The sequence below is a fragment of the Passer domesticus genome, chromosome 6, assembly GCF_036417665.1.
Source record: "Passer domesticus isolate bPasDom1 chromosome 6, bPasDom1.hap1, whole genome shotgun sequence".
Lineage (NCBI taxonomy): Eukaryota > Metazoa > Chordata > Aves > Passeriformes > Passeridae > Passer > Passer domesticus.
The window spans coordinates 46,065,024-46,078,377 of record NC_087479.1 but is presented as its reverse complement, the minus strand read 5'-3'; the positions used below and the strand labels follow the sequence as shown (position 1 = coordinate 46,078,377).

The window sequence follows — 13,354 nt, the reverse complement described above, 5'->3', positions numbered from 1 at the left end:
CTCTCATTATGAAATAGATGGAAAATAGTACTGAATTCTAGCAATGGTGATATTTTCTGTAATTTCAGAACTTAGGTATTTTATACTGAATACTGATTTCATATAGCAATGTATGCCCAGAGTAACTTGAGATGCCCAACCTGAAAAATACAAGAATTATTAAAATTTTGGTTTTTAGATCTCAATGCCAATATCTGAGCAATCCACTTAGTACTGTAAAATATATTTTTCTCACTAAACAAGAGAATATAATCTTAGTGGCTACAAAGGAAGTACCTGTGGAAGTAGTGGTAGGTGGTGTAGAGCTGAAATGAAATGTCGTTGCTGTTGTGGGTGATGTTGAGGTTAGACATTCATGCATAAACCTTTCAAGTGTTCCATTGGGACCGCAGGTTGCAACAATACACCATCCTGTGCCATCTGTAGTGTTGTAGACCACATCCTTGTAGTTGTACTTCTGCCCCTCATAAATGCAGACACATTCTGTAGATTAAAACAGGATGTTATTCCTTACTACCTGATACAAAGAGTACCCTAAATGCATCTTATTCACATCAAAATTACTTCATCAACATACCATGTTCATCATATCTGCATTTTTTGCCATGAATTGTACATTCGCTGAAAAAGAGAAAAACAGATTAATGTGGACACACTGGTTCATGACATTTTTTTTGTTATAATTTTTCTTCCATCAATTCTTTGCTATTCATTGTGTGTTTAAATGTAAAATGACCCTATCTTTTGTGAGTTAGATAGTCAGTTCTGCTATACAAATTCAGGCTAGGTATTTATATTGAGCCTACAAGTTCTCTGGCAAGAAAGGTAGCTCTTCTTTGTGCCAACATATAGAACATGCAGCATTCTCTACCAGTGCTTTTGGGAACAGAACAAAAGACATGAGATGGATGATTTGAAACATTCTTATCTCCCCAATAAGTCTATTTTTTTGGAGGGGAAAACCACAGTAAATGTATAATTTGCATTTAAAAGGATATATACAAAGGATTACTACCATGGATGTTGAGGCAATCTACACAGTGCATTTCCACAAGGCTTCCAAAATATGCAAGAAGAATTCTGGTTTTAAGGGCAATTTATCTGTGAAGAACTGAATCTTGATGTATTTATGTACAGGGCCTAAGAACATCAATACACTGAATAAACTGAAATTTAGATATGTATTTAATGGATTAGGTTTAGTGCTGTTAATGACCTAGATGATATAGTCCAAGGCATCTATGAAGTGCAAAACCTGCCAGGGATGTTGCTTGAGCTCCAGTGGGCTTTGGTTAGGATTTTTGCTATTCAGATTGCACTGCTTACCACATTTGAATGTAGCTACTTGAAAGGTATCTTAAGACAACTGCTTCACAATTGGATTTGCTAACTCTGTATTTAAGCCTTACAGAAGGCTTAGCAGCACTTGTCACCAGTAATGCGAGAGAATACGCGCTGACTGTTACCACTATGCAAGTACCAGTGCAGTAACAGAAACAAGCTCAAAAAATGTAGATGAGTTGGCTGCTCACTTCTAACAAATATCACATGATGAGTTTAGGCATATCTTTTTAAAAATTCTCAGACTATTCCCTAACTACAATTATTTTAGCTTGTTTTCACTTCATTTAATAGTGATAATAACTTTGAAGAACTTTAATAGATATATAAAATAAGTAGTAAATTCATCTCTTGATGACAAAATGTTTCACTATGGTATCATTTAATTTCCTGGGAAGGGAAGAAAATTAGACATTGTTCATCAGCCTCTGACTGGCCTAGTTGCTGTTGGTAATTAACAAATTTAATGTGTGATGAATTTTGTTCCACAATTTTAAACTCTATTTTAAAAATTCTTTTCTAATCCTACCATGATTCACAGTTCTGCTTTGAAGGCATCTCCATTCCTGGTTTGTAATTTTTTCCATCTTCATAACAACCACAATAAGAAACACAGGTCATGGTTTCCTCATCAAAATAGGGCTTATTCTTTGGACATTGTGGATAGCAACCTGCAATAAAAAGAGAGTCAAGTTGACAGTAGGCCTTTCACAAGTCTAAATAAGTCTACACTCATATCTGCTTTTCCCAAAATGTCCCACATGGTAAGTGGAATGTCAGATCCTCTTACTGCTATTCTTTTGATTGCATATTATGCTTTGAAGTATTTTGTCCTCGTCTTCATTCCAAACAAGTAGATAATCCATTAAGGAATACAATACTAATTAGAAAATCTCTTCTTATAATTTCTAGGGCAAACACATCATCCACTGAGTAATACAAATTTTGTTCACCATACTGCATTTTAACCTTTCAAGTAGAATGAGATACGCATAATTATGTTTACCTTCCAAACCCCTCATCTCATGAAGGCATTTCCCACTTGGATTATTGCAGGTCTTCATACAAGGTGCTCCACATGGTTTGTAGTGCCATTCACATTCCCCTTGTGGGTTATAGTAATCACAGAAGAGAGCTAGAAGAAGAAATGCCAGAAAAAATATCTGTGATGTTTTAGCTCTATACTGTTGCCATTTTTCTAGGTAAAAATCCAATGGGATCAGCATAATCTCATAGGTGGTGAACAACATGTCATCTTATTGCTAATGCAACACAATTGTTATATTTCTAAAATCTTTTAACACCATTAAATATATTCATCATAGAACAGTTACACATTAAATATGAAAAATCAGTTGACTGAATCACTGAACTTAGCTAGCATGCACTAATTTTTATTGACAAGGAAGTGTAATAAAATATCATATTTCACCAGTAGTATATCATGATTGTCAAGTTAATTAGACACTAATCACACTGCTTGTAAAATTATTACCTGTGGTTTCATTTTACTAAGATAGATTGTCTTCTAGTGATCCACCTAACTGCTTCATTGGGGTTTTTTAGTTTTTTGGGGATTTTTTTTTGTTTTGTTGTTTTTTTAAGCATACAGCTGCACCTCTTAGAAATACAATTTTATCCTTCCTTTCTTGTTCTACTTTGTTTCCTTTTTTTCCCCCCCCCTTCTGTTTTCTTTCCCTCTGAACCCCTTAACAAAGTAGTGGGTTGAAACTCACGACAAATGGATGGGGTTCTCCATGATATGCAGATGTCTAGCTCATTACATGCTTGAGCGTAGGCAGCTACTGCTGTGCAGAAACATTCACAGTCTCCTCCAGTGTCACAGGCACAAGCATCATCCACACATGCTTGGTAATATTCATTTGGTTCAACCTGATTAAAAAAAAAAAAAAAAAAATCAAGTTTTCATGCCCTTGTTCTCTTTGCAATGTCGTAAAACAGCTGAATAAAATATCTGAAACTCATAGGTCTGTATGAGAGAAAGCTAAGAAAGGAAGAAATAATGAGAATGCTTTGAAAAATCAAGAGGAAAATGTAGAATAAAGCTATTGCTAGTAAGCTGCAATATTAAGAACTGTTTGGTGTCGAAGACATTTGCAAAATACTGATAATTACTATAAGCTGGTAGAGAGTCATACATATCAGGTGGCTGATATTTATATTAGTAGAAAATTATGCCCTTAGCAAATAAACAAATCTTGAGATTTATCTACTGTTGCTCCTTCAGTTAAAACAAACAAGATAACCAACCAAAACAATAAATTTCTTTAGTGTACTTGCTGAAGAGAAAAGCTGAGAAAATGAAAGTATTTCTGTGCTGTCTTTCTATACAGGAACTTGGTCTAACTTCACTTTGTCAAGCATGACAAAATGTATTTTAGAGTATTTTTTAATCTATTCCACATAAAAATGGATGCAATAATTTTGTCAAGAATTTAATTTTTGTCATACCTGTGAGTGACACTTTGCAAACACTTCACTGGTGATGATGCTGCATTGCTTCTGTGCCCAGGCTTTCCTGTATGGGTTTGCAGTGCATGGATCCTGCGTACGATTGGCATTTGGGCAACTAGAAGATACTTTCCAGCTATTGGCAAACTCCAGCACATTTCCTACCACAGACTGACTGCGAGTCGTGAAGTCATTATTTCCATTGCCATCATAGTTTCCACAAAGTCCGCAGATATGGCCCTGCATCAGGGTAAACAAACAAAATGACAGATCAATAAGGAACAATTTCTTAGTATCTGTGAGTAACAGACCTCAGGATGACTCTCATATAACCATCTTATATAAGATTATTAATGCCTATTTAGTAACCGTGTTGGACATTTTCATAAAATACTTTTCAGGAAGAGATGTCTCTAGCTAGTTGTTAGAAAGAAGTAGACTGATGGGTTTTGTTCTAAGTACTGAGCTATTTAGTTTTACCTGATGCTAAATATGCCTCTTCAGTGAGGGTTTTTCATGAAGAAAGCTACTGATAAAGTTACTGTTATGCCATTGCTGAATAATGTAATTTAAGGATAATGAATAGTACACAATTTAAATCAACACAACAAGGATAATATGTGATTTCTGCTCTTCTGGTTTACAGCCTAAATTTCCACCCTCTTTCTTTGAGAGATAATATGACTATGTTATAGAATTCATTTTATTCATGTTTTCACTTTTAAAGTATACCTGAAAGCTGGGACTAAGTTTGATGAATATACTGGTTTTCTTATCCCACATGAGTATCAGACCAACAGTAGTATCAACCACTAGGTAGATGCCCATGGAACGGATTTGGAATGGCATTTTCCCTCCAGGTGTCCTCTGGATGACATCAGAGTGTCCATCACTGAGTACCAGCTCATAGTTCTAAGAAAGGAGAAGAAAAAGTTAGAGGCCAATTTAAAAAGTCACTATTTTGTAGTTGTATATTGACAGTAACTTCTTGAAATAATAATATTATCATCAAGAGGATCCTATTCAACAACCTCAGCTTAAGAAGTTTCTTTGTAGATTTCCCTCCTTTGCTTTCTAGAGCAGAGAGCAAAAAAAGAGTCCAGTGCCATTTTCATTATGTTGGATGACACTTCTTATATGCAGTCTATCTGGGACAGCTTGTTCCATCCTTTTGGCACAACTTAAAGAAAATACTTACACCCAGGAAAACTTTAATGGACTTAGAGCAGGTAGTTCCTGTAGTGCCACATGGAATGTTCTCAGTGATGACTCTGAAGGTTCCCTGGTTCATAGCTTGTTGACCACAGTAGTTCTGAAACAGGAGAATGATATTCACTGTTTACTATATATTACATATTCATCATTAAAATGCAAGAGAGCATTTTAGAGCATTTAGAGAAAAAATCTAGGCAGGACTCTGTTACCTGGACCAGAACATATTCACAGTCTCCTTCAAAATCAAAGCGTTTGCCATCAAAGGTGGTATAATGCCCATCTCCATAAACAGAACATGTTTCCAGGCAGGGATCCTCAGAGCATTGCCATTTTCTATTTCTACATGTGCTAAACAAGACAAAAAGCACTCCAAATGTAAAAACTAGACAAATACACAATATAAATATAGGTACATTTCTGTATTTTAATGTGTGTTAAGAGTCTAATGAAAAAATAAGGCTTGCTTATTCTGAAAAAATGCAATATAGCTCGAGAACTATTGGAATTTATTCAAAGACTGTGTTACTTAGTGTAATGAATCAACTGCATCAGAAGACATTCACATTTCCAGATCCTCTTGGATCTATTAAAGTGGAAGGATTTCCTTGGAAGAAAGATTTTTTGACTTGAATGAACATGACAACATCAAAACCACGGTGTTTTTCTGACAACTTGCAGTTTCTGGGCTGTGCCATTGAGAAAAATAGACAGAGCTTGCTTTTTTGGTACTAAGTGGATTGTTTTATGCAGGATTCCTTCCTAGAAATTTTGATACTGCTAGAGTGAAATGATGTTATTTGCTTAGATCTTAAGCTGTTCTATTTTTTTATTTCCAAACTATTATTTTTCAATATGCTCTTACCAGTTGTTACAGCCAACTCTGATTGATTCTCCTGGACTGTAGGAATTCCCATTGTGGATACATGGACAGTCTTCTGGAGCAATACAGCCACCTTTGCCATCCAACACTTGATCATGAGGACATACGCAGCCAGAGACACAGTGAGTTTTGTACTGTAAGGACCATAAAGAAAACATGTCTTGAAACATTCCCCTGGTGGAAGAGTCCAGCTGCAGCTGGTGATTGTAAGAGATAGCTTGATTAATATGCTTTCAGCTCGGTATAAAGAGTCTGTACTTACACATTCCATATCTAGAGTCTGACAGCTCTTCTGGCATCCTGCTCCTACCACATTTGCAGTGACATTGCTACAGTCAACATAAACCATGGGAGGAACACAGACTGAAAGAGAGTAAAAGCCATGAGAAACATGAGACCAACCATGCATTTATATCTTTGTGTTTCCAAGAAAAAAATGAAATACTCCTTTTGAATTGTGTGTACCTTAATGCGATGCATGTAGCAAGAGAGAGAAACCAAATATTGTTTTGACATAGTGTTTTTTTGTTATTATGCTTGGACTACTCTATAAAATTAATTTTTATTTAGCTTCATGAAGCACTTCCTTTCAGAAAAGCAGAACAAAGCAGGATAACAAATATCCTTGTATACTTGCTCGGGCTTTTTTTTTTTTTTTGGTTGCTTCGGGGGTTTTTTGCTTTTATATTTTAATAAAATGTGAATAGTTTTCCTCTCACATTGAGTGAGGTGACCAAGTATCCTTTTACCCTGGGTAACCCAGGGGGTTCTAAATTGTTTCAGCCACCTGAAAGGTAAGACAGTGTTTCTTTATATTTTGAGAATGTCCTCTATGTTACAGAAGACCTCAATTCATTTTCTTGGTTGATTTCAGACTTGTACAATTTGCATCATTATGACAACAGAAGAAAGAAATAAAGAGTGAAGATGGAAAGGAAGAATTAAAGAAAACCTTAAGTGATATGTTACCTGGTTCAGGCTTCTCTCCAATGCAGCTCAGCTTTCCATAGGCACAAGTGCTATAAAAAGAAGGGAATGGATATTTTTAAACATCTTGTTAAGTTTCATCCTATTTACCAATGAACTTGAAATAATGAAAAATTACTGTGTGATAAAATAAAATGCATCCTTCATCAAATAGTGTGCACATTTCAAAAATATTAATATTCTATATTAGAGTAGAACAAAACACAAGTTGATTCTATATAATGTTTTCTCTGTCTATATGCCCGGTTTAAAGCTGTCCTTCAGAATAATTCAGATTCTCATCATAATGGGAATAATCTTTAACAGGATTATCAGGCATCTTTCACCATGGAACAAGCCTTTTACAGTCATGGATTAGAAAAATATGTGTGGAGGCAAGGGAGGAAGGGAGGCAGAGAGTAAAGGACAGGGTGGGAGTTTGGCTGTTAGCAAAGACTGACCCACAACAGGACTGTTTGTTGAATTTCTGTAGTAGTTTATGTACAATCTTCCAAACGTGGGTAGCCCTAAGAATTTAAGAGGCTGTGATTTTTTAATTGAAATTTTCTGCTATAGAAATTAGTTTGGTTATAGGCAGTTATGAAACTATATAAATGTTAGGAAATCAAATCAATCTCTTTCCTTTTTTTTTTTTACCAATCTCTTACCAGACAACACCATTATCATGAACAACTTCTCCAGAAGACAGAGGTGTTCCTTTGTAGTAACAAGGACAGCTAGAAGCAGGCACACATTTGCCACTGTCATCCATGTAGGTTCCATTTATGCAGGTACAGCCATCAACTGGGACAAACTTGATGCTGCATGTGACATCAGGCTCACTCAGAGAGCGGCAGGTGGGTTGGCAGGAATCAACATTGTAGGTGTACTTCAAGGACTTCGGACACAAGGTGGTGTATTTCGCTTGAGAGTAAGAAGGTCAGTTACATTTGTTGTTCATTCAAGAATCAATATAGGTATAAAGTATTTGAGATAAAGTATGTATGACAAACGTGGCATTGTATGTACATATGCTTTATGCCCATTAGTGTAATTTTTTGTAGTAACAGAGCAAAATTTTCTCTTATAAATGTGTCAAATGTTTTTAAAAAAAGAACAAAGTTCAATTATATTAGGACACAGTAGGTTTCTTCCTCTATGCTGTTTTTATACTTATTGTCAAAGTTGAGAAACACCCTACTTATTTTATTCCTGTTTTAAGGGTATTACTCTTCAGGTTTTTTTCTGATGGTTCTGAGCAAGTAATCTAACAAGGCCTATTTTTAATATTTCTCCTTGTTTGCTGTTTGTCTTTTATGGCATTCCTTTCCTACTCAGCTTCTTGAAAGTCAATGCTATACTTAAACACAGTTTGACACAATTTACTGTGGAATCCCTGAGAGTTGCTGTGTGGGGCCTTCTGGCTGATCATTTTCAAAAGGCAAAGGGATGTAAAACTTACTGCAGGCTTTGCTCCTCCATCCAGTGAGAACAACTCCTTTAGCAGCACAGGCTCTGACATAGCTGGAAAGGGCAGCACACATGCAATCCTCACTCTTCTCACAGTTACACGTGTCAAACATACAGGTCTAGGAACAGAAGATGTGATCACCAGAATGTCATGTCAAAACCACGGAACTCTGCAGTTGTTTAAGTGTGTTATGTTCATTAGAAGTTAAAGTGAGTGTAATCCACATGTATAAGTGGACTATACATGAATAAGTGTATATGCCTGATTTTCACTGAGCTCTTTCAAAGAGATTATTTATGGAAAAAAAAGAGTAATTAAAGGTTCACTATTTTTTCTTTTTATTTTTTCACATTGGCAGTTTTATAACTACTCCAAATTTGTTGCCACTGTGCCATATATATTTAGAATAAATGGAGATTATTTGATGACACCCAGCTTTTGGAGCTTTTTCTTAAGAGCCTGGGCTCTCTGCAGCAGAGGAACAAAGAATACAAGTTATTTGATGTGTTGCTATGCTGGGCAGGGATCATACAGTATTGTTAATTCCAGATGATATTTATTGAGCATAATCTTACAAATTTCCAATAACAGGAAGGTTAATTAAATTACCCAGGGACTCTGGTACAGGGTTTCATCACCTAAAATTCCTGGAACATTTTCGTTCACATCTTGTCTAATTCTCAATGTTGGTTTTTTATGCACATTGCTTGCCTTATCCTTGCTTGTATGCAAAAGCCTTCTGAGAGCAGTTCAGAGGAGTTAAAGTGTCAGCTAAGATTCTGGCTAAAGCTTTCATTAGATCTCTCAGAAGGGACAATTTTTATCCTTTGACAGCAAATCCAAACTCCTAACTTAGTCTTTAAGTTTGTGCCTAAAAATAGATGCAGGAGGAAAACACATGTTTATCCTCCAGGGAATAGAAAGAAAGATAGTTTCACAAAGGAGCAAATTTCATATTGTGTAGATAAGAATGAACCCTTGGCTTGTAAAGAACTATCATGAATGCATCTTCTCACAACTGGCAAGTTATTCTCTCAGGTTAGTATCAGAAATCTGAAGATTTTTTTCCTATATTGGATGGATAGAGTTAGAGCCAAATACCTTTTGGTAAATTTCTGGATTCACTGTTGAGTGACATTCAGCAAAAGGTCCTGTGGTATCAGAGAGCTGTCCACACCAGTGCTGAGCATACTGGTCTGTGAATTGAAAACATGGTAAGGATTTCTATGGCAGTGCATTTGCAAAACTCTTGTCTCAACATAACTATACCACCTCCAGGGAAATTACAGAAGCTTAACATTACAATATAATTAAGCTCTGCATTTGCTGAGGTACACAGGCTTTCACTTCCTCTAGGCAGAAGTACGAACTCTTCATAAATTGAATGTTCTCTAATTCATGATAATTGTCATGGAATAGACTAAAGATACCCCTAGCTGAATTTTAAAAAGAAAGGTTCACACTGTAAATTAAAACTATGCTAGTTCATCTCAGAAAATAGAAGAGTAGCTTGTGAATACTCAAGAATGATATATTTTGTTGGCGGAAATGCAGCTTGAATTATTTCAGTCTCTGAACTGTAAGTTTGGTTCTCAGCTTGAGAGTGGAAGGGCTACAACCTTCAGAGGGGCTAGGCATAGCTGAGACAATCAGTCCTTTCCAGGAATGAATCCCTAATATGCTGTATGGTTCCAGTTTCCCTTAATTAAGTTGACTTGTTGTCTTCATCCAAAGGAATATATCTGAAGATAATAAATAATAACTAGTAAAATATTTTGTAGTTGAAGATTTATAGTGTCAACCAAGGAAAGTTGTCTGCATGTGCAAATAGTTCTGTTATTTTGGCTAAATGCTTGGTGGTTGATCAGCTTATTCCGTCTTTGCATCTTAAAGGAGAATAGAAAAGATTGCTGAGCTTACCATTTTGTATGCTGACAGTACAGGGGTCCTCAAAGGTATTTTTGGCATCAGGACAATCAGCCCGAGTTTTCCAAGTATTGCCAAAGGCAGCTGAAGTGCCCTCTATCACGCCACTGGTGGTTTTGAAATCATCTGTCTGTACATCATTGAAGTTTCCACAGAGACCTAGAAGGAAGCAGATGGTCTGTGCAAGTCTCCTAGAGGATGACAGGTGCTGGTGAAGGCAGTTGTTAGGACAAGGTCACTCACCACAGGTCTGCCCTTTATGTGATGGGTCCAAGTCTATAAAAACTTGCATTAAAGGCACAAGTTGAACCTGTAGCTGCAGACCAAAAGTTGTTTGCAGAATTATGAAGAAAGATGAAGGCCTGAAGATGGTGACATTTGCTAGGGATATAAGAACAAAATAGTTATAATTTCATTCGAGATGAGTAGTTGAAAATAATTGTTCGTTATAGGAACGATATTGTAGAGGAATTCTACAGCTGTGTTTGATATGATCCTAGCTTCTGAAGAACTGGGGGGAAAATGATCCTTACAGGATTTCCAATCCTGCACCAAAACAGTCCAACCTAAACATCTAAGCAACAAATATATACAAAACCTCCACTTTCTGTCAGGTGTTTTAAAATGAGGGAAGAACACATGCTTTTGGTAGTCCAGATGCATGTCAGAATTTTTCTTTCCTCTCTATGACAATGTTTGGATCTGAAAGTGTTCAATAACACAATTTGCTTGAACTAATTACATATTGCTAAATATAAACCATGATCTTGCTGAAGTTATTAATGTTGAATAGGCAAATCCTATTACATAAAAATGGGAGCACTATGGCAGTGCTCTGGGTTTTCTGCAGTGTAACCAGAGGTAGAATTTATCTTTAGTTTAACTCGTGTAATAACATTTTAAGATAAAAATGAGAAATACAAGTTTTTCAAAGGAACTTACCTGCTGAGAATGGTAACTGTGTGTAGATCATATTCACAAATACACTCCCAGAAGGCTGGATCACAATGTTCTGTCCACAAGAAAAGATAATTATTATCAAGCAGATAAATTAAATACTTTCCAAATGTTTCCTGTCCAATACTACTCAAGATAAAGGGAAAAATAATGGAGGGAGACTATGATGAGGTTGTGATGCCTGTACTATTTCCTTAATCTTTATTACTGTGTTCCACTGACTGTCAAAGAAAGCAAAAACCAGAAGTTATCTAAGTAACAGAAAGCTACTAAGATCTTCTCTTCTAATGTACTTTATTCTTAATTTTTCTTTTAATAATGTTCAAATTTGATAAAACAAAAAGGCAGTGCAAATTTCTTGTTTGTGCTGTTAGGTGTCATTTGCCTTGTCTGTTAACCTTAGAGAACATCCCTGCAGGATGTCAGTGTGTGCATTTGCTGCTCACCGTTTGTCCCCTGTTTAGGCTGATGGCAACACCCTTGAGGCATGTCTCAGTGTCAGTCAGGCCACACTTGTGGATATCCCCCAACACTGTGAATTCATTGCTGTCACAGAGCTTGAAGAAGAAAACCAAAGGTATTGTTAAAAGGATTTGCTATATTGAAATAGTTACCTCCAAAAAATTCAAATGGAACTCTTAGTAAATTTAGTCTTTTAAAAATATTGTTTATTTCATTTTTTCTTCCTCTTATGGTCTAACATGTATGTCTGGAATCACTAAGTAAGTCGGCATTCATGCAGTCGGCACACCGCATTGCTGCTGGCTTTCAGGGGTGAGTTAGACATATTAATCTGAAAATTAAAACTTCCTCATGCATTAGTAAGACAAGTTCCTAACGTGTAGGTAATATCTGTTTAGTATGCTAAAGCAGAAGGAGGTGTGCCTTTCTTGCCCACTGGTTATGAAGTTTACCAGGGAGAGAAAAGATTGCTTCCAATGTCATCTGCACTGAATAGATTATTCAAGACTCTGATGATTTGGACATTCTTTTAAAAGGTAGCAAATATGGATTTAAATATTCTCTCATGGAAAATGAAATTATTATTCAGGAAGTTACTACATAAAGGTTCAGATTTTGACTCAGTTCTGATTTTCATAGAACTGTGTTCTGTGAGCAATCTTCAAAGTGTTCCTAATGGCCAAAACACAACAGAGAAAGACTCAGAAGGCTTTAATTCTGAATGTGCCGTATCACTTTTTTGGCATATTAAAGACTAAATTGAGGACAGCTGAGATGCAGAATTATAGCCATCTAGAAATTCAGTAGTAAATTCTGGGGCTTTTTGAACTTTTGTGTACAAATTTAGGGGTTTTCCTCCACCTCCAGAGACCCTGAGAATCTAATTTTATGTGTTGGTGCCAAAAGGAGGAGTTTAATGTGTAAGTCTGACCTATCCTGCCATTGTGTATTAAGGCAGTGCTTGTGAATCTTATCCAAAAGTTTCAGTGATTTAAGTTAATCTATTTCTAAATCATCTCATTCTAGCTAATTTAAGATTTTATGATTCTTTTTCTTAGTAACATTCAGATTGATCATGTCAAGAAGATTTTATTTAATATGAAGTCCTTATGAAAATAGTTTACCTTAGTCATTCAATAAAAATAAACAATGAATACACCTAGGCTTATGAAATCTAACATAAAACTCAGTGCAAATCCTAAAACATTACCAAAGAACACAAAAACACTACAATATTATTTAGTATAACGTTAACAGAAAAGCCCCTGAAATCCATTTAGGAGTGTTAACCCTATAACCACATTAACCCTCAATGACTCAGAAAACTGATGTGATTGCCAGAAGTTTTCATCAAAAAACGTTATATACAATAAAACCATTTTCCCTTAGCAAGGATTGTGACTCATTTTTACCTTGGTTAGGACATAACTACAGTCTCCAAAGAAGGAGTAGTATTTCTCATCAAATGTTGAAATGTGGGAACCTCCTTCAATACTGCAAGTCCCAGGGCACGACTGAGTGATACAAGACCATTCACCTCCAACACAGGTACTGAAATGAAGGAGGCATTCAGTGACATTGGGTAATGCAAGTGTAAACAAAATAAAAAGGCAGTAAGGGCAGATGATGCCCTAATTTTCCTCTTGAAACACTGATCATAGTGC

General features: G+C 36.0%; 1 protein-coding gene across 1 annotated transcript in view; it reads right to left on the bottom strand.

The window, feature by feature from the left end:
- The window catches only part of LOC135302318 (mucin-5AC-like), a 49,306-nt gene that overhangs the window by 26,370 nt on the left and 9,582 nt on the right, over window positions 1-13,354 (bottom strand). Inside the window, exons 11-30 of the mRNA XM_064422688.1 lie at window positions 13,103-13,241; window positions 11,675-11,785; window positions 11,214-11,283; window positions 10,515-10,652; window positions 10,266-10,430; window positions 9,447-9,541; window positions 8,337-8,463; window positions 7,543-7,798; window positions 6,878-6,927; window positions 6,171-6,271; window positions 5,891-6,042; window positions 5,238-5,376; window positions 5,012-5,125; window positions 4,546-4,725; window positions 3,814-4,053; window positions 3,078-3,234; window positions 2,348-2,476; window positions 1,871-2,012; window positions 578-621; window positions 277-483 (exon numbers count right to left, since the gene is read on the bottom strand). Coding sequence (XP_064278758.1) covers window positions 277-483; window positions 578-621; window positions 1,871-2,012; window positions 2,348-2,476; window positions 3,078-3,234; window positions 3,814-4,053; window positions 4,546-4,725; window positions 5,012-5,125; window positions 5,238-5,376; window positions 5,891-6,042; window positions 6,171-6,271; window positions 6,878-6,927; window positions 7,543-7,798; window positions 8,337-8,463; window positions 9,447-9,541; window positions 10,266-10,430; window positions 10,515-10,652; window positions 11,214-11,283; window positions 11,675-11,785; window positions 13,103-13,241 — 2,756 coding nt within the window. The remainder of the gene's footprint in view (window positions 1-276; window positions 484-577; window positions 622-1,870; window positions 2,013-2,347; window positions 2,477-3,077; window positions 3,235-3,813; window positions 4,054-4,545; window positions 4,726-5,011; window positions 5,126-5,237; window positions 5,377-5,890; window positions 6,043-6,170; window positions 6,272-6,877; window positions 6,928-7,542; window positions 7,799-8,336; window positions 8,464-9,446; window positions 9,542-10,265; window positions 10,431-10,514; window positions 10,653-11,213; window positions 11,284-11,674; window positions 11,786-13,102; window positions 13,242-13,354) is intronic.